This window comes from Erythrolamprus reginae, chromosome 2 (genome assembly GCF_031021105.1).
Source record: "Erythrolamprus reginae isolate rEryReg1 chromosome 2, rEryReg1.hap1, whole genome shotgun sequence".
Lineage (NCBI taxonomy): Eukaryota > Metazoa > Chordata > Lepidosauria > Squamata > Dipsadidae > Erythrolamprus > Erythrolamprus reginae.
This window is the reverse complement of record NC_091951.1, coordinates 85553470-85575963: the sequence shown is the minus strand read 5'-3', so window position 1 is coordinate 85575963 and position 22494 is coordinate 85553470. Positions and strand designations below refer to the sequence as shown.

Genomic DNA, 22494 nt, shown 5'->3' with positions numbered 1-22494 from the left:
TATGTACACACCACCCCCATGCTACCCCCTGCACATGTGCACAGGCCTCACTGAAACCCCTGGAATCCTGAAGCCTTGAGATGGTGAAAAATGGGCCAACCGGAAGTTTGAAAAGTGCGTGCTTCCAAACTGGTAGGGAAGGTAAGTAGATTTCACCGCTGCTGCAAACATATACACACAGACACACACACACAAATAGATACACTTTGTACTTCACATAGATTCCCAAGCCACCTTATGTTAAAAGGGCACTCAAACCCAGACAATTATTACTATCTTGGGTTCAGACCTATAAGGAACTCAAATATGGTGCACAATTTGAAATGATGAAATCTATCAATATTGTTCCTTGGCCTGCTGCCAGAAAAGCAAAAGCAGGTAAGGTGGACTAGTTCCTCCAAAGTTTCTGAAATAGAATAGCTAAACTCTAAGCACTTTATTATTATTAAATTTATTTGCTGCCTATCTCACTGTGAGGTTACTTTTGCTGACTAAGTTGCAGTACTGGCAATATAATACAGTATATCCAGAGCTCCAGATAATGACAAATCTTCACGTTATGCCTACCTCTTAGATTTTTGACAAAATCTTCGAGCTTCATTTTACGTTCGGGTTTTACATTTGGACTATACATATCTGTATTTAATAATATTATCGCAAAGGCAAGAATGAAGATGGTGTCAGGATTTCTGAACTGTCTTACAACCCCTGGATTGCAGATGCAGTATCTCTGGCTAGAAAAGATATTAAAAAAAAAATACTAGGTGAAATTCAAGGATAAGTTGATACGGCATTTAGAAAAAACCCCCCAATACATTTATACAGAAAGCTAAATTATATTCTTATCATTATTCATTTGGTAGCATAAAATGTAAAATAAAACAGTATTTACTCATTTATTCTATTCTCCAGAAACACTGAATGACTTTTAGATTTCTTGCCACATTTCTATCAGTATAAAGAACATTGGAATAGGTTTTAATCAGTAATGTCTTTACTTATCAGAGTAACTCTATAAGTCAATGAGTTAACTCTATAAGTTAATTTGAAACTATATATTTAACTTATTTTTAAATGTTTACATTGAAATAGTACTATTCTGTTGCTTCAGTTTAAAATAAATGACAAAAGTATAACCAAATTAAGCTATCAGGAATTACAACATACTGTATATACATATTGTCTATGGAGATTCTCAGTCATCCAGGTCATGATTGTCCCAAAGGTGATTTTTCAAGAAGCAACTGGACTTTCTGGTTTTCTTTAAAAATAATAATGACAAAAGAGTTGGAAGGGAAGTTGAAGGTCTTCTAGTCCAACCCCCTGCTTAGGCAGGAGACCCTACACTACTTCATACAAATGATTATCCAACATCTTCTTAAAAACTTCCAGTGTTGGAGCACTCACAACTTCTGGAGGTAAGCTGTTCCACAGATCAATTGTTCTAACTGTCATGAATTTTCTCCTTAGTTCTAAATTGCTTCTCTCCTTGATTAGTTTCCACCCATTGCTTATTGTCCTACCCTCAGATGCTTTGGAGAATAGCCTGACTCTTCTTTGTGGCAACCCCTGAGATATTGGAACACTGCTATCATGCCTCCCCTAGTCCTTCTTTTCATTAAACTTTGAAGACACTTTGCTTCTCATCCAAGAAGCTTCTTCAGTTTCTTAAACTAAAGAAGTTTCTTGAATATGAAGCGAAATGTCTTCAAAGAAAAACCAGAAAGACAAGATGCCCCTTGAAAAAAGCACCTTTAGGGCATACAGTACATATATATATATATATTTATTTTAACAGATTGTCTGAACAATCACTTATGCAAAAAAAACCCAAACCACCAAACCCAACCAGAACTATATTCAGCTGCATTGTTCCTGCTATAGCTTGCTATGTCATACCTAAAAGCTTCAATGAGTCGTTCTACTTTCTGAGCTTCTCCTTGGACACGGATATGAGCTTGAAATTTCCTGAGAGCTTCATCCAGTTCCATAGCTGAGAAGTCCATCTCATCCACAACACAGCTGAAACAAAGAAAGTATTAATTTATTTTGATTTACCACAACTAGTGTTCTTTTTGAAAATTTAACTGGTCTAGAATAGAATAGAATAGAATAGAATAGAATAGAATTTATTTATTGGCCAAGTGTGATTGGATACACAAGGAATTATTTATTTACATTTACATTTTAATAAAATGCAGACTAGCAAATGTTGCTAAATATGATTTCTACTTTTTCTCCCATAATGTCCTATAACGTCAGGATGGGGCCTGGTAAAGAAAGACTAAGTAATAGTGAGAGATTCAATTATGATGTTGATTACAGGTTTGTCACACAAAATGTCAGCAACAAATTCAGAGACTTCTCTGACACGAGCTGATGTCACTGGCATTCCTCTGGATTGACTGGAATCTAAATGTGTTATTAGGTTTTTGGATATGTAATAATAACAACAATGTTTAAAACTTGCATGCCACCCGATTCCCAGTGATTCTTGTAGAGACTGTACTGCCCTGTTTCAGCCTCTGGACTCAGTGGAGCAGACATAGTTGTCAATGTTCTGAGTAACACACTCTCATGGTCCGTGGCAACTATGAGGCAGCAAAAATGGCTTCAGACAAGTTTGCTTCAGAGTTGACAATAGCTACATAAGTAACCAAAGTCTTTTGATTCTCTGCATGCGGATACTATTGTTTCTGCAGGCTTTAAGTTTAAATCAGAATTTGGGCTTTATAATGAGGCCCAATTTTTCCTGACAAAGTTTACCCTTATTCAATATGTTGTTGGTTTCTAAGATCTCTCTGGGTTCACTTTCTTTTGACAAGGGAGTTTCCTAAAATGCTGTAATTTTTATGACCCCACAACCAAGATAAGGAAAATGTGAACCAGTTTATGAATGAAGGATGAAAACTTACTTCTCCATCCATAAAATGTCAATGAAGACACTGTGTGGATTGAATTTGATGTTAATTATATACTTAGCATGATTGGGGTCAGCCATTAAACAGTTAAGGAAGTGCAAGAGTGTCAAATTAATTTCTAATCTATTTCTGATTTACTATTTTGCACTTTAGTCATTGGAAAATTTCCCCTACAACCTAATAAGCTATGGTAGTAATGTATAAAACAAATAAATGGAAACTAAGCTAGGGTGTAGATTTCATAACTTATCATTTTGAGTATCATTTAATATCTAATTATGTTCATTTTTAAAAAAAGTTCTGACATTTATATGAAGGAAGAAAATATGAACTGCCATAGCATGTGAATGATATTTTCTGCTTTCTTGCTCTATATAAAGTCCACAGCACAAAGAAACATACTAAAATATAAGCCAATTAATACTGATTGATTTAAGTGCAGACTGTGATGGCATATTTAATGTAGTGTTTTGGCTGTATTACAGTGCTGCTTGAAATAGCTCAATCTCTACTGCATGGCTTAAAAGAGGAATAAAGTAATCAATGTTTAAAAGTAATCAATGTTTAATCCATAAAAAGTTGAATAACTAGAGCAAATATAAAGTGGCATAAGAAATAACTTCCCTATTTTTTTTTGCAGCATATAAAAAGAATTGAACTGAACAGAAGTGTATTTTTTTCAGGAAAGATAAAAGATCAGGCAAGATATTTTAAAGTACAGTTTGCTTCAGTATTTAGATGAATATGAAACAAATAGGCCATATCCATCCAGGAAGAGCTCACAAGGGACTTGCATATAATATAAATTACATTTCCCAATTACAGCATAAGAAGTTAAAGTCTACTTAGTTAAGCTCAGATGACTAGGAACACCTCCATGCAACTTTCTTGGCAAAAGTATGCGAGTGGGTTCATCATTGTCATCTTCTGGAATGGTTTTAGATTTTCCAGTTTACCCTACCATGGTGTTTATTAGTGGTTTCTTATCAGTGAATCAATTAGATTTGACTATTCCTAGCTTCATACCTCAGAAAATCATCTCATGGAGGCAAATTACTATACTTCTAAGATTTCAGATGCCAATGAAGAGGTTCAGTACCTACATAGAGAGGACATATTGTCTGCTCATATCCCTTCAACATCAAATGAACTTTTTATTTTCCATAGTGATGCTTCATTAAATATTCTTGCAATCCTATTGGACTTGTCTGTTCTTGTGAAGTTAATATATTTATGGCTCTGTTTTAATGTCTTCAAAACTAAGGCAAAGCTGGTTCTTTTGTTTGAATCACTGTAATTCCACAAAACTTATAGAAGGTCTGTTTTCCATTGATGGAAATTCTTATTTTATATCAATTTCTAGACTTAAGCAACCAGTATTATCTATTCCCAACAATAGGTTTTAAGTGTCTTAAAATCTGGTGCTTATCTACAGTCATTGTTTAGAATGCAGCTTCTCCCATTCCATTTCCGTTAACAGATTGCAGCTCCTGGAAAAACATCTGGTTGCAAAAGGGCTGGCATGGTATAATTTAATTTTTGTTGCTTCTGAGTGCAAGAAGAATTGCTTTCCAGCCAATTAATCTTCTCCTATAGTCACCACTCACAGTTTTTTTTAAACAACCTGGATAAATGGATATATTTAATGGATATATTTATTGAAAAGGTGAAGGGGTTGTAGGTTAAAATTGTGTGTGTGTGCACACATTAATATTGTTACAGAACAGAAGCACCTTGGAATTTTCTTTGCACTTTCCCACTGATCAACACTCCAGAAGATACAGGCTCAAGATACAGAAGGATCTTGACAGACTTGAACATTGGGTGCTATCTAACAAAATGAAATTCAATGCTGAAAAAAGTAAAGTTCTACATTTAGGCAACAAAAACAAAATGCACAGGTGCAGTGTATGTGGAATCTTGCTCAACAGTAGTAATTGTGAGAGGGATCTTGGATCTTGGAATCCTAGTGTACACACTTATGCCGGCAGGCCTGGGGCCGTTGAGCGATAATTCTTAGCTCTAGCCAGTAGTATGAATGTGTGATGACTGTATGCTGTTTATATATTTTAATTTTTTATATGTTTTTATTCTATTATTGGGGTATTTTAATTTTGTAATTATTTTATTGTTGTAAGCTGCCCTGAGTCCACTAGTTGAAGGGCGGCCAATAAATTCAAAAAATAAAATAAAATAAAAATAAATAAAGCAGCTGAAGGTAGAACAAGAAGCAATGGGTAGAAACTAATCAAGGAGAGAAGCAACTTAGATCTAAGGAGAAATTTCCTGACAGAACAATTAATCAGTGGAACAGCTGGCCTCCAGAAGTTGTGAATGTTCTAACATTGGAATTTTTAAGAAGACATTGAATACATTTATCTGAAGTGGTGTAGGGTTTCCTGCCTAAGCAGGGAGTTGGACTAGAAGACCTCCAAGATCAATTCTATTCTATTCTATTCTCAGTCTGGTTCATGGTACTGTTAGCATTTTGAGACTGGTAGCAAATGACTGGTTAGTTCCAATCATTATATGAAGCACTGTTGAATCAAAAGCTGTCACTTTAAAAATATATATTTTGCTTAAAAAACCACCAAAAACACTATTTGCAATTGGATTAACCTGTATCTATCCATTTTAAATAATAATAAATTTGGCTACAAAAGCTGATGGAGTTAGCAGAGATGCTTTAATTAAAGAAAAAATACAACTAACTTTGTTTTTAATTGGAAACCATTTCTGTATTTTGTGATTGAGGCAGAAAAAATATGAAACTTTGATTTGGGTTTTCCTGATTAGATAGGTTTATTGTAATAGAAATGGGCTAGTATATATTACTATGTGGAAATAAAAAGTTGAGGTTTTATGTTATTACCTTATTATATACTGCTAAAAAGAGTTGGGAGTCAATGCTTTTCTTTTTCTTTTCCCTTTTATCCTAGTTTTCCTCTTCTTTTTTTCCTCCCAATCATTTTCATTTTTTGACTGTTTATGTCAATAAACTAATAAAATTTGTAAGAAATAAGCATAATGTGCAAAACAGCAAAGAAAACAAACCTTATCTATATGTGCCTTAGTTCTGCTGAGACGCATGCAGGATGTGATAGTAAATGGGAAAATTTCTTCGTCTGGATTTTTGCTTATTTTATTAATAAAATTTATATACCTTTATAAACTGTCAGTTTCACTGTTTTAAGTGATTCTAGGAGATTTAAAAATAAAAGAACAATTACGTTTGGCTTAAATATAAGATACTCAGAGCATCAGCTTTAAATATATATATATATATATATATATATATATATATATATATATATATATATATATAGAGAGAGAGAGAGAGAGAGAGAGAGAGAGAGAGAGAGAGAGAGAGAGAGAGAGAGAACACATACTTAAAAGTGTAAAAAGAATTTCATATAAGTTACTTACTCTAAAACATCCCTGTTAAATTGCTTTTGTCGATTTCCTAGGAACTCTCCAATCATTTGTCTGCTGAGACCTTTTCTTTGTAAAAGGAAATGGGCAACTCCAACAGGCGTATCTGGCACAAAACCTCTGTCGATCAGGTACTGGATTCCTTTTTCTGGTTTTCTAAAGGAAAAAAAACATACACACACAAATACAGGATTTCTTTCCCAGACTCTGGGTTGTCCTAAAAGACAATTTAGAATTAATAGCTTTTATATATTTTAGAGGATATGAATTTCTCAGAACTTTGTAAATTTACATGGGATCACAACTTGCTTTTATTATATAATTTTGACTGCTGAAGTTATTATAATATTTTTAAGGTGACGCATGTATTTAATGTATCATACCACAGCATACTATGATCCTTTCAGACAAATAGAAATCCCAATGGAAGAATATCCTGCAGTACAGAGCATCCCCCCAAAATGTGGCAGAAAAAAAGGGGGGGGGACTTCTTCAGCCAACTATCATTGCACTGTCAGAGTATAGCCCCATGGAGCAGGGACTATAATCTATCTTCGCTCTGCTAGTGGAATATAGCCCTACAGGGCAGGGACTCCAGCTGCCTAAGCTGTTTGGCAGTGGCAGTTCTCATTGGCGCATCGCCTAACCTGTGCACACTCCGGCAGCAGAAAGGTAGTGAAATCACTGAAAGTGAGAGTCCAAGCAGAAATTCAGTCATTTTGCTCAAGGTAGCTGAGATAGAAAGAAGCATGTCCTTTTGCTGACTGAGTTTTGAAACTGATCTGTCAAGAGCCAGTGGAGCAGATAGGCCATGCTTCAATCTAAAAATAACTCAATCCCTTGGCAACTAATCAGTTTATCCTATGGCTTGGACTCTCCTTAGCAGCGCACAGGAGAAGACCCTGATTTCAATTGTATATTAACTTTTTAAAATCTACTTCATCAAAATACATACTTGGTCCCAATATATTCTAGCTTTTTGTCATGTGCAGCAAAAATTAAAATAATTATCTCAGTTCATTGAATTATATAATTCAATGTAAATTTCAACCATTTCTTCATGTACTTTAACTTGCTTTCTCCTATTTCAATTTTTAACAAAAGTTTATACATCCTAGTAATAATATGATCATCATTTATACAGAGCTATAAATCAAATTCAGTTGTACCCCTATTTTCTCTTTTAATACTTCTGTGGGTTTAGAAATACCCTTTGTGGGAGAGACAGTGAACTGGAAAAACTATTCAAAGGGAGAGTCATATTCAGTACTATACTAATGTTTCGTAATACTATTTTTGGAATAAGATGACCAAAACCCATCATCAGGAGGAATGGAAAAATAGTGTCCCAAGGAGAAAATACAAAGAATTGAGGAACTGTGCACATACTAAGCCCAAGTATTTATTTTCTATTAAAATGTTCACTTTAGCACCTTCAGGATAAGACTTTTCAACCATTAGATTTCCACCCTCTAAATAATTGCAATCTAGCCTCAGAGGTAGGCTCTAATTTACCTCTAACTTAAGGTAGCATAGTTCGCTTCCTCCCGTGCTGCATGGCTATGCATGCATTGTACACCATGTGGTCATGCTGCGCAGGCACAATACTGAAAAATATGCAATTTTTTTAAAAAGCCGAAACAAGATGGTGGCACATGCACAGTGCCAGAAACTTGGCTTCGGCACATGAATAGCAGAAAAAAATCATCAAAAATTTATAAGAGAGAGATGTAAGCATCTATGGACTGGCACCAACAGAACCGGATCCGTGACATCACCAGCAGTTTGCTACCAGTTCTATAGAACCGGTGCAAGCCAGGAGGAACCCACCTATGTCTAACCTATGTGCCAGTTGATTATGGTTCAGTTCTAGAAGTTTAGCATCACATCTGTTCTATTTGTTTCACACTTGCTACAATTTAAGATCAAGTTCTGCGTACGGAAACATCCCATTCAAAAAACAGGAAACAAAAGGTTCTGGCAGAGATTTGTACACACCCCTAAAGAAAAAACTGCCTTTGGTTTTGATTAGTCTGCTTATTAGTCTGTGTAAGAGACTGCAGAAGAATAGTATCCCATTATATGCTATGAATTATGCTTATTATTATTATTACTACACAATACATGTGTACAATGTAATTTTAAAAAATAGAAACATGTCTCAGACATTGCATTATGCAAAAATACAAAAAAAATAATTTCTGGATCTAATTAGAAGTGAATGTATCTAAGGAACTAAAACAAAGGAATTGAAATAGCAGCTTAGTGCTCTTTTCGCTTGCTTATAATTACATATCTTAAATAAAATGGAAGAATGTTTAATCTTCATGTTCATATGACTATAAATCATCTAATCGTAAACGACTTGCATGAATTTCTCTACTTTTATGAAGAAAGATATTTAATACTTACTAGCTGTGAATTGGGCAAAAGAGGATTTCAGCTAGTGAGCTGCAGCTTATAAAAGCTGATTTTAATAAAATATATTAATTAGTTGGAAACATTGCCATCAGATTCCTTCTGAATTTTGGCTATTATAAACTAATATGAGTCTCCTTCCTACAATATCTGATTAGTGAGATTTATTTATTTATTTATTGGACTTGTATGCCGCCCCTCTTCGTGGAGATATTATTATTATGATCAATATCATTGATAACCAAAACTGATAACCAAATTAGTTATATTATTTTAATATATTTTATAATCTTTTTTCAAATGTAAATCATCTGATTGATAAAGATACAAGGTTTCAAAATTTGGGATATACAAATAGCTAAATGTATCAGTATCTTAAAATACTATTTTTAGTTTTATTTTCCAAATGTTATTTAGTTTATCTTTTCTTTTGCAAATATCACAAATTTAACAAATGTTACAAAGTAGCATGTGAATCAAAGATTAAGGAACATGAAGGAAATACTGAACTTTCCAAGAAAAATAAAAAGGAACAGACAAAATCAAAAATTATATTTATTAGAACAATGTTAGTCTTCACAAAAACAATATTTCAAATGCATTTGAACATATACACATGTAGGAACAGAAAACCGATTAAGAAGAAAAGAGAGAAGGTCCACAGCCACAGTAGTTTGCTAAGTACAAGTTTTTGTTAGGGAGAATGAGACACAAGAAACTCAAAGATAAAAAAATAGCCCAAGGCAAATATTTTTTCATAGTCCCATACACTTTGAAAATAATGTATTGTAGCAAAAAAGTTTATGTGAAAAACTATCCAAGTAGTTCTTGCCAGACATATGTAAATAACATTGCATATTATGCTGTGTGATGAAGGTATCCTGGTTCAATTTCAAATGAAATTAAAAAGCAACATAATTTGAATCGACATTTATGAGATTAAAAACATCTTGATTTATGAAATGAAGATATGCAGATTGCAAGAGATATCATTCATATGATTTTATCCATTTTCAGCTATCAAGGCGATGCCATCACCTTAGTGAGTATATACCAGTTTTATCTCATTCCTTTGCCAAAATAGAGTCAGTCTTTTTCACCAAGTACTGTTTGTACTGTGATTGTTTGACCTCTACACAAGTTTCTGATGAGACTAATGATATGTTCTGCACTTCCCATTTTTCTGAGCACTGAGTGGCAAATAATAAGGGTAGCTTATAAAATTGTAGGGAACCTCAGCAAAAAGCCATTTGTTGACCCTCTCCAGTGTCCATGAGCTGTGTGGTAAGCAGCAGCGAGCAGCTGGGAATTTAAACTTAATAGAGGGCTTCAGGTGTTATAGTTCCATGACACTGTGAGATATTTAAAATAATAGTTTCTCAGCAGTCCTCTGGGGGTGTCAGATGTTTAATGATATGGAAATCACAGAGAAGAAAGAGAAAAAGCCTGAAGACTATTTGTACAACTTTTAAAACAGAATGACAGGTATGTAAGATAGACTGCATTAAAATTTCCTTCACTTGACCAAACAAGGCTGTTTTTTTTAAAACCCTGAAATGCAGAAATGTCCGAATGCTGGAATAAGCAAGGTTTTTAGAGAAAACAATAGAAAACATTTTTTCTACTTGCGTCAATTGAAAATATAGTCCATGCATTATTATTATCACCTGAAGACACCATTTTATAGCAATATATAGCTAGGTCCAACAACAGTTCAGTCTCCCCTCCCCCATTTTTCTTTTTGTATGGGGGATGTTAAATAAAAATCGATTTATGAACTGAAGCTTGACTATTCCAAAGTCATGGTACTAATAATGTTGTGCAGAAAGTAATATTTCACCCACAATGGTGCTTAGAGCTCCCTAGAATTAAATTAGAGCCAATAAGAAAAATACATTTTTAATTGCTAGAATTATTTCACAAAAACAATCAATTCTCATGAAGACGAACAGAAATGCCAAAATTAGGACACCCTTGTATAAGATTGTGTTAGTTTACTTACCAAGTGATTTCTAGGCATGATTGCTTAAATCTCATGGAATATTTTTTCCAGGTTTCAGATAATTTGGGAGGGAAATTTGAGTCATGTAAAAAGTTGCACAAGGATCTAACTTGATTAGACTTTTCAATGCATAAAATAATACATAGTTGGTAATAACAGTAGCATACTGTGGTATATGTTATTACTATAATAGAGACAACCACAAGCAGGACCTGACTACAACTTCTCTATCACAAGTAATGATCCTGGAAGGCACACTAGTTCTAGTATTAGAATCAATACATAACCATTATGACCAGTACTGTAAACCGCTATCTGAAGTCTCACTAAATTGCTTTATCAAAATGCCTTTGCTAAAAATTTTGGAATACAAATTCAGTTTTGGAGAGTGTCTAAGATGGGGAAGATGATCTTAACATGTACTCCTCCTTGAAAGTATTTAAAACAAGATAATAATCACCCCCCCCCTTTTTACTATAATCAAATCGGAAGATTGACATCCCAGGTACATGGAACTGGTAAAAATCTGTCTTAAATTTGTAATCATGAGTTACTTTAATATACAAAGCCAGATAAGATGACACAACCGATTGCACAAAGCAATAGTTAATAGTTTTTGCTCTTGGCTAAATGCATGTTTAAGGGCTATTGCGGTTATCAACTGTATATATACAGTATTTTAGATTCAATTTATCTATGATATTTCTCTTCTTTTTATTTGCTGTTTATCTCATTGGGACAATATTACTATTTGCCTCTTGCTTTTTGTTCTTTACTTTTGAAGCAATTTTCTAAATTGCATCTTTCTATATTTTTCCTATGGAAGCCCAGCTATGCTGAATTCCAAAGAGCAAGAAATGCAATAACATATTAAATGTGTTAATCTAACAATTGCATAACTATGCAAGTCATCAAGCTCCTTTTTTCTGGTTAGCATTTCACAATCCTGGTCATTAATGAAGGCACTGAGATGGTGACATTTTGCTGAATTGTAACCCAGATATCGTTTTGAGCAAATAATTTGCCTTAAATGTTTCATATGAGAAGGCAAGGGCCTGATAGGCTAGGAAAGATATAATAATTTCAATTTCCAGGGCTTTCTCAATAAAATTGACTTTTTCAATATTTGAGAACATTTATATAGCATATTTTTGGCATATAAGATGCACCCTGCTCTGTGCGTCTTCTAGAGCAAATGTTGCTGAAGCCACACCCAGCTGATGCACCCCCTTCAGCCTCTGCCTCCTAGCAATTTGCCTCCTTGCTGTAAACAGCTAACAGCTGGTCATCTTCAGCACAGCCTGATTTAGCACAAACAACTGATTTGCAGTTGGATCTGCCTCCCGGAATACCACTTATCAGCTGTTCCAGGCTGCAGGGATCACCACTGCCCATCACTGCTATTGCTGCCCATCACCACTGCTGCCTATTGCCACCTTTGCATGCCCCGTTTTGCCCTCCATGCATTGTTTTTGGCCTCCATGTGCCCCATTTTTCCTGCCACCTGGAATGGGCCGAAAATGGGACATGTGGAGGCAAAAACACAGGACGTGTAGAGGTTGAAACTGGGGTGCGTGGAGGCAGCAGCGCTGATGGGCAGTGGTGATCTCTGCAGTCTGGAACAGCTGATAGATGGTCTTCAAGGAGGCAGATTCAACCACCAATCAGCTGCTCATGGTAAATCAGGCTGTGTTGAAGCTGACCAGACTGTTTGCTGTTTGCTACAAGGGCACAAACTGCAGAGAGGCAGAGGCAGGTTTTTTTCTTGTTTTCTTCTCCAAAAGCTAGGTGCGACTTATAGCCTGGAGCATCTTATACTCCGAAAAATACGGTGCTTTCTTTACATGGTTGTAAAATAAACTCTAACTTTGGCACCCTTACTTTTAAAAAGAGCCCTTTCTTCCATTAGTCTATAGTTTGAATCAATTCACGACCTTAAAAAAACCCCTTATTCCTTTTTATGATTTTTGATTATTTAAATGTAAAAGAAGGTACTGTATTTGTATTGTGTTATATAATATGTAATGCAGATATAAGTAAGACAATTTTATTTATTTATAAGTTGACCTTGAATATCTTTCCAGTAATATATGTATAAACAGTAATACAGTGATCCCTCGAGTATCGCGAGGGTTACGTTCCAAGACCCCTCGCGATACTCGATTTTTCGCGATATAGTGGTGCGGAAGTAAAAACACCATCTGCGCATGCGTGCCCTCGCGCATGTGCAGATGGTGTTTTTCACTTCCGCACTTGGGAAGACCCCCGACCAACAGCTGAGGACCCGCCTGCCCGCCGCCGCACCGCTCGTGCCGGGAACCAAACAGCCTGAGTTGCTCCCGGATTCTCCTCCGACCTGCCCTCAACTTACCTTCCAGCTGATGCTTCGATCCTTGGAAGAGGCCAGAGCGCCTTTCTGCACCACACTCTCTGCTTCGGTTCCTTTCCGGAAGATGGAAGTTTCTCTCCTTCCATCCTTTCTAGCAATACAATACTTGATGGTTAAAACCATCGAGTACAGTATTGTATTGCTAGAAAGGATGGTTAAAACCATCGAGTATTGTAAGCTGCTCAATTGCTTATCCCACTTTAATTTTGTACAGCATGGGTCAAATTGAAATGAGAATCAAAAATATGCAAGACAGCAGTGGTTGGTTCCCCCACCCCAGACCTCGGTACTATAGAATGCAAATTGTTTAAAAAAGTATTTTATGGTAAGGTATATAAATAAATATGTGAAGTCCAAACTTTCCACTGTGATTCATCAAACTGCATGTTTTCAATTCATACTTGTCTCCCCTATTCCTGGAATATATATTATTCAGCATTAGTTGAAAAAATGAGGAAACCAACTATACAAAAAAGCTGAATTGGAAAAAGTGAGCTAAAATGTCTCATGAAGCAGTAAATAATTCCTTAGTCTGGGTTTTTTTCAAAATTCCCTTGTCGTTAACAAAAAAGCATGTTTTCTTTTGCCTATCAATTGAGCAAAACAATTCTAACAGTTTATGAACGTCAACCCTTCTTTGAAGGAGCATTATTTTAAGATAATTTAGGTTTAGGTTTAAGACAGAGGAGGAAAATCTTACATTAGAATTGTTCAAGACAATATTTATTTAACCATGTTGTGAGTCTTGAATGAAATTGAATATTCTGAAAATTTGATTTGCTATGAATAAGCCATGTAGTAATTTTAATTGACGATAATGAGCACAACAAATATCACAACCAATGGATTTGCATACTATGAAACTGGGAAAACTCCCCCATACCAGATGCCTTTCCTATTAAATAATATAGAACTGTTGGCTCATAGAGATAGTCCTAGTTTAGAAACTACCTTGTATAGCAACCATTCAGAATTATGACATTAATGAAAAAAATAACTTTACGATCAACCCTTATTTTTATGATATTTGTAAGATAAGGAAAGCTGAAGTAAGATTATATGCTTAGTCAGTTTTGCTTGGCGATCACTTCAGTTAATGACTGTAGTTGCTAAACAAGGTTTACCTCTAATAATTTAATCTCTCTGCATTCATTGTGTTATGAGATTTAAATCAGAGTAATTCCAAAGATTAAGACAGACTATGCAAGATATTCTAGCTACAGACCAACCTCTCTCCTTAATGCAGATGCTAAAATATTAACAGCAATATTAGCTAGGAGACTATAAAATATAATATTGTCTGTAATACACCCATTTCAATATGGATTTTAAAAACAGAATAGCATCTTATATCATTTGTCTGGTGGTCGATATTATATATAGCTGTGGATGAACCTGCTCTTCTAATGTTATTCTAATGTTCTAATGTTGTTACACTAAAAAGAGGTTTGATATAGTACTGAATGAATTTATGAAATGTGTTTATTATTTTATTCACAATTTATAGATTTTTAAAGAAATATATGTATTAAAGTCTTAGTTATTATTTTAATTGCCTTCCAATCAGAATGTGGAACTACTAGTATTCTAAATTAAACTGCTTTGAAAACATTGATTAAAATGAAGAGATAAAGTTTTATCATAAATGTAATGTAATTTAAACAATGCTAATCCGAAGTTTTAGCTGTATAGGATGACTGTCTTAGTTAGGAAAATAACACAAAACTTTTACAGCTATTTATAAAAGCATATTGTATTTTGAAGGCATCCCTAGTCTTAATCCTAGTTTTCGGCCAGTCCAAATAATTGCATTAACTGTTGATTATTTTTGTCTGTTCTTTAACTGGCACACGGAACATCACAGCTGGATGAGAATTAAAAAAATAGATCAACATTGAGAATGTGGCCTCTTTGTTGTTGTGATTCCGTCTGAGGCTCCTCAGGGAACGGCTGAACCTCTGCCGGCTCCCTGCTCAGAGGGGGAGGATGAGGAACAGGAGGAGGAGGAGGAGGCCCAGGCAGAAGGGGAGGAGGAATATCAGGCCGAGGGAGAGGGAGAACAGCCAGAATCCCCCGGGGTGGAGCTCTCCCCAGCAAGCAGCCTGGAGTCCTTAGATGAAAATGCTCAAGCCATCATCGATCACAGGCAGAGAAGAGCAGCACAACGAAGGGGACAATTAGCCAGGTACTTCCAGTCCTAAATAGGTAACAGATGGGTTTGGGTGTGGTTCTCCCCAGAAAGGCTGAAAAGGCAGACCCACCCTTCCTGTATTGTGGAGTATTATCTTTGGGAGTCCTGGGACCTGGCTGTGATCTTTGGCGTCTCTGATTCTGGCTTGCGGCCTTGAAGGCTGAAACCTTGGGGGGAAAGGCGTGGGGGCTTATTCTCTACAGTGGTGTGTGTGCCAGCAAGAAGTCTGCTGTATTGTCTGGCCGTCAGGACTTTACTGTGAAGCCTCATAGCCTGCCTGTTGGGAAGAACAGGTTTTTCTCTGTGTTTATTTTTCAAACTATAAAGTGCTTTTGCTTTTACCAGCGTGTCTGGATGCTTTTTCCAGTTGGTGTTGAAGTCTGGGGGCACCCAGACAGAACACTTTGTAATTGAATTTCTATTTTTGCATTATCTATTTGAGTTTTTCAAATATGCCTTCAATATTTAATTTCTTCTTAAATTGATACAAAGGAAAACATAAGGTTATTTAAAAGTTTTAAAAGACCACCTGCTAAAAATGCACACTATGAAATTATGAGAAATGATGCAAGATTACCAAGGCAGTATAGTCATGACAATATAGATAAATTACTTCTTGCTATATATATAAGAACCCCAAGGCATCAAGCAAATATCATGTCATAAAAAAGGAAAAAGCACCATACTCACTTATTAAAAAGATTCAGTCCAATTCTATAGTGACGTTTCCTGATGATATCATTACTGAAGGCAGGGGAATCCCAACTATTTCGAGTTTCTTTGTGGTATGTTTGCTTGCTCAAAGTTTGTTCCCTTAAGCTGTCTCGAGAAGATGATTCTGAACTGCAGTTTATTGTGTCATTAGAATTGGAAGTGCTGTTGATGCTATCATTATCTCCATCAGAATAATCGGATTCAGATTTGCTTTGCCTGTTTGCTGAACCATTAATAGCCAAATGGCTGTCAATGGGCCTAGGTCTATGCCTAGTTTCTGGATCTTCTCGGGATATTACTTTACTAGGGAGGCCATGTGATATGTGTTTTGGGCTACCTTGCTGACTACTAATTCCCCGATCATATGCATTTTGCCTTGTCAGTGATCCTCTTTCAGAACGGTCACTTAAATCGACAGAACTGTCACTTGGTGGTTCTATGGTTAGCAAAGGAAGATGATCCATCCTCATTCTCTGCTCTTGGGATTCCAATGAAGGGGTACTCCTACAACTCGTGTCAGTGTCTATTTTATGGTCTTTATGTGTCATGGACCAGTATTCTTGAGAAGGGTTTATTGATCTAAGTCTCAAGTCAGACTCTGTGCTTGATGGTCTTTCGATAGGATGAGAAAGGGGAAGAGGTGGGGATAATTCTTCCTCATCAATATATAACGTAACATCACTATAGGAAGCAGTCATTTCATCAAGTTTCCTATGATCAACATTATGGCTTGTTGATTTAGTTGGACCACAGCTATCTCTTTCTTTTTCACGACTTCTGACTTGGTCGGGTATCTGTACCTCATCAGAATGCAAACTACGACAGTTTAATGCATCATCAATGGATTCTGCAAGAGATTTCACTTGTCTTGAAAAAGCATCCTCCAATTCTGTGATGGCATCAGCAAAGTCCGTGGAAGCTGCTGGAGATTTCATTGTAGCTGATTCAGCAAGATCATTACATCCAGACTGGACAAGGGCTCCTAGTTTTGAACCATCATTTGTAACAGAAACCTGCTTCCCCTCAAAGTAGGAACTGTGAACTTTTTCAGGTCCTTCAAATGAAAACTGCATTCTCATGTTGGATAGTACAATGCGTCTTGACATACGATTTTCAGACATAGAACTTCTAAGCCGCTCAAAGTTTTTGTTCATCTGATACTGGCGGAAAGCAGTCTGTATAGTACGAGCAGCATGTCTAGTTATGAGACGGCCTCCATATTTTCGTTCTAGCATTTCAACCTAAAAAGAAAATGTATTTTATAATATGTAATCTGTAAAGTGTATGTTTCAAACTCAAATCATAAGGGCTGCATGAGGAGGAGCTCCTTAATCTGAGAACTGCAACAGTGAAGCCCTTTCATATATAATACAAAAGCCTCATGGATCAAAAAGGGAGGGAATCATTATATGCCATTAACTACAAACATATTAAGTAAAAAGCTTCGCTATGTAATACAGATCCTTTTTAAACATCTCCCTTTAGCCACCCCTATGGCATTGCTTTTCAAGTAACCAGATCACTATTATTTCATGAATGACAACATAAATCTTCTGAACTGAATCGGATCATCTGAAACCTGAATATAATCCCCTTAAGAAGAAGCAACTATGCCTGAAAATAATTTTCAATTCTGCCAAGAAACAGATATTGGCAGTTGTCTAATAAAAAATGTTTTGTTTTCAATTTGGTACATGTCACCCTTTCTTGAAGTTATAATTCTTGCAACTGTAGCTTATTTTCTGATTATTTTTAATGGGAAGCAGGCTAAAAAATACATTCTGTCATATTAACAAAAACAATTGCCATTTGGTATTCTCCAATTATAATTACTTGGAAAGTTTGGAAAGCAGTTTTGAGGTTTCCAAACAATTATGATTTCAGCTTATGGTGCATCTCCCTCATACGGCTGTTGCAGATGTAAAATAGTCACCTTGAAGCATAAAGAGACTTTTGGAATAACCTGCACTTTCTCCCAAGCAATAGTAGGCTATTACCAGTGCTAACTGTGTAGCTAGTTTCTGGACCAGTGGTGAGAAAAAGTTTAGAAACTGAGGAGACAGTATCTGTTTCTTTTCAGCATCTCTAAATGACAGAGTACTGTGAAAAAGCCCAAAGCAGAAGCTCATATTTGTTTCTGCTGCTTGACCAGAGATGATGGCTCACTCTCCTACTGTTAGGAACAAGTTGTTGAGGGATACTTCAGGGCATCGGACCAGAATATCTCCGGGACCGCCTTCTGCCGCACGAATCCCAGCCACCAGTTAGGTCTGACAGAGTTGGCCTTCTCCGGGTCCCATCGACTAAACAATGTCGTTTGGCGGGACCCAGGGGAAGAGCCTTCTCTATGGCGGCCCCGACCCTCTGGAACCAACTCTCCCCAGATATCAGAGTTGCCCCCACCCTCCTTGCCTTTCGTAAGCTCCTTAAAACCCACCTCTGTCGTCAGGCATGGGGGAATTGAGATTTTCCCTTCCCCCTAGCTTATAAAATTTATGCATGGTATGTCTGTATGTATGATTGGTTTCTTAAAGTAGGGTTTTTAAATTAATTTAAATATTAGATTTGTTTATATTGTCTTATTGTTGTTAGCAGCCCCGAGTCTACGGAGAGGGGCGGCATAAAAATCTGAGAAATAAATAAATAAAATACTACACTACCTTTGTTTTTCCTTCTGCCTTCTTTTCCCAAAGCAAGCACTGTCTTACAAATTAACAGTTGCAGCATATAAAGCTCTAAGTAACAATGATTATTGAGTGAATGGGATCCTAGAGTGCTAGAAATGTGAGTGAGACCATGTATGTTGGCTGGGTTTTATTAATGTTTTTATATTGCTTTTATGTATTGTTCTTATTTATTGGAAGCTACCCAGGGTCCTTCGGGAGTTGGGCGGCATACAAGAAAAACAAACAAACAAACAAACAAATAATTGCTTTCCCTCTGTTTTCCACCTGAGATGAACAAAACTGCTGAAGACTTTGAAAGCAGTGGGAAGCAAGTAAGAGGAGATCCTGGCTCTTTCTCCTCTTCTTTTTAGCACTGCAACAACTCTTTGTTACACCCAATATTTCTCTCACGGAAGCTATTCTGCAGCCGTGTTTGCCAAGGAGCTGGGGAACAATCAGACAGGTGAAGCAGCTGGAGACTTCCTTATGTTCCATGGTCCTTAGTTGTGTCATGAAAGGAAGTTCAGAAAAGGGAGAAGAGGAACAGCAATGATGTGGCATCTTTCAGCAAACCCCAGAGAAACTGGCCAGGAGAGCAGATGCTTCCAGCACAGGGAGGGCAAAATACCATTCCTGTGCAATTATCAGGAATAAAGATGTATCTTACTGCTACTTCTGCCAGCGGTAAACTGGGGAGTTCCAAGTCAAAATTATTATAAACCCTGATGTTATTTGATGTTCAGTAGTGGGTTCTTGCCTGTATGGATAATTGCGCACAGCTCTGTGGCTCTGGCATGTGAGCACGGGTTTGAGTGCAATTTTGCTATTTTCCTATACCTTTGCAGATGGCAAAATCTCGCACGGGAATGCATGTGTGCATGTGTTTTGGTGAGGTTTTTGCTTCCATGCATGCATCCTAGCAAAAAACTCACTGAAACAAGCATGCATGTGCGTCCCCATGTGAGATTTTGCTACCTGCACAGATGCAGGAAGGAAAATTGCACTTGAATCCATGCTCTCGCGCTAGAGCCACAGAGCTGCATGCAATTAGCTGTACCAGCAGGAACCCACTACTATTGATGTTACAACAGTACTGAAAAAAATGACTTATGACCGCATTTTGAACTTATGACCATCACAGCTTCCCTATTATTTCTAATGTTACTAGAATTTGGACGATGGAAACCACCATGATTGTTACAACATTGGGGTGGGGAGGAGTGTCACATGATTGCTCATTAAAAAAAATCTCAAGAACATTGATTATTAGTACATTTCTTTTTTTAAAAAAATTGATTAATACAGCAGCACAGCTCAAATACCTGCTTATCCTGCAAGTCAGATGAGAGTTCATAGCTTTCTGAAAGGGACCGAGACCTTTTAATAGCTTCTTCTTCTGCTTGCTTTCTTAATATTGATGTTGAGTGCTGAAGCTTCGGCCTCCGGGGCCTTTGCTGTCCAGGGGAGACAGAATATAGACCATATGGAGAATGGTCATAATGATCTGGACTTAGAGCTGAACTGTGAGTTATAGTTCCTTGATGATAAGCAGATGAACTATCCAGGGATGCACCAGTGTCACTTCCAGGAGCTTCACCCTCAACACTGAAAAAAAGGAGAGTAACATGCAACATGGTTAAGATGTATAATATAGCTTTTTACTGCTGCAGCTCCATGTATAATAAATATTGGCTTGTTTGTTGGTCTGTTTGATTTCTATAGATGCCCATCTTAGCAAATGATTCTGGGTGATCACAATTAAATTATCAATTAACTATAAACTATTAATCATGTCTAAAATATTCACTTTCAGATACACACTTTAGGAAGCTACAAATGATCATGTTTACACATTTCTGACACTTTTTCTCAAATATTTTGTTTTTAATATAATACAATGTAGATAAAATGAAGATTTAGAAATTTCAAACATTGCTATTATTTCCTTGGCAGCTATAAACTTTTTAATGTAATTTTTAATAGCAATCTCTGACTAAAAATATGTGATGTATGTCGCATTATTAACAATAAAAACAGTAAAGTAATCAATCATTTCTGGAATCAGCTAGGTGGAGCAATGGGAACCAGTATCCAGGTATATGAGAGAGCAAAGTAGTGCCCATTGCAATCCTAGAAGAAATTCAGTTTTCCCCATAAAACACACTAAAAGGTCCATCTGACACAACAACATCTCAGAGATTTGGAACTTTTCATGAAAGATCAGTATAATTTTATAATCAGTGTTCAGGTTTCAGTAAATGTTACAGGAGAAGCAAAATACCCCAACTCATACAATAATGCAACAAATTATATATTACAGAAGCATGAACACTGCACAGGTTTCAAATTAATTATCTCATTTTAATTACATTCTCCATCCCACTCTTATTTTCAGTCTTACTGTTACAGCTTTATAAAGTAAAAATAAATATTCAAGTTGCTTCTTTCTTGCCAAAATATAAATTGTTCAATGGCTTTAAAATGCTTCATCAACTAGATTTAGAAACATGCCAAACCCACAAGAAAAACAAGTTCCTGCCAAATCTCCGTGGAGATGAATGAACCAACATAGTAGCTAGCAAGAATATGAAAGTTACTCTTAGATCAATTTCAAGATAAATAATAATGATTCATGTAGAAAAAAATACTTAATTTTTTTAAAGAGGATTTATTTAAAGAGGGGTTTATTAAAGTTAAACAGGGTAAGAATGGTAATTAATCCTCAGAATTTATTTAGTTATTCAATTTGTATAACCATCCCTCTCACATATGTGATTCTGGGCAGCTCACAATGACTAAAAACAAGAATACAAATATAAATAAAAACAAGCATACAACCACATTAGACCACAATTAAAAACAATCACAGTCAGAAAACAATACATCCCATTTATTATAACCTCTGAAAATGCTCATGCCTCACCCCCAAAAAACAGGCGATGTAGTCATGTGATCAGCCCTTTCTTAAAGACCAAAAGGGTAGGGCCCCATCTAAGTTCAAGGGGAATTGAAAGGACGGGTGTCAGAGCAGGAAAGGCTTTCTTTCTGGCTCCCATATGATGACCTTCCTTAGTACATGGGATCAGGAATATGCCTCTCTTGTCAGGTCTGAATCCCATAAGTCACTAATCAAAACCCAATAGTATATGAAGTGGGTTTAGACCCTTGATTCTTAAACAAGATATAGCAATTTGATGAACTAACAGCATTGAGAGACACCACAAGCAATACAATATTACAATCTCTTTCTTTGCACACATTGGATTTTTGGATATGTACATTGTATATTGTTTGATATGTTGTGAGCCGCCCCGAGAGAGGGCGGCATACAAATCAAATCAAATCAAATCAAATCAAATAAATAAATAAAAATAATAATAAATAAATAAATAAAATTGTGAAAAGGACTAATTCCTAATTCCTATGGATTAATGTGATCATTAACTTAGTGACAGCAACTTGGTGACACATGATCAATCAAAAACCAAAATCTTTTTATCCATTTCTCAGTGAAAATTACTGTTGATTTCTATTCAGCAGTAGCCAAAAGCCAGATTTAAAAGAAGTGTTGTAATTATTATCATCCAAAACCCCAAAAGAATGCAATCACCAAAACTGCCAACACCTTGTCTTCCTCAAAATAATATACACACATGCATACCTCACTTGCTATTCTAGAATGTGGTTTCAGAATGAATATGAACATATAAATGTAGACTACAATTCGAGGTTCGACTACTGTAATGCTCTCTACATGGGGC

At 36.1% G+C, this 22494-nt stretch overlaps 1 protein-coding gene across 5 annotated transcripts in view; it reads right to left on the bottom strand.

The window, feature by feature from the left end:
* IQSEC1 (IQ motif and Sec7 domain ArfGEF 1) overlaps positions 1–22494 on the bottom strand; it is a 319130-nt gene that overhangs the window by 26811 nt on the left and 269825 nt on the right. For all 5 annotated transcript variants that reach the window (XM_070738547.1, XM_070738550.1, XM_070738548.1 and 2 more), the window contains 5 exons: positions 20056–20338; positions 16044–17308; positions 6348–6509; positions 1900–2022; positions 568–734 (listed from right to left, as the gene is read on the bottom strand). In XM_070738547.1, coding sequence (XP_070594648.1) covers positions 568–734; positions 1900–2022; positions 6348–6509; positions 16044–17308; positions 20056–20338 — 2000 coding nt within the window. The remainder of the gene's footprint in view (positions 1–567; positions 735–1899; positions 2023–6347; positions 6510–16043; positions 17309–20055; positions 20339–22494) is intronic.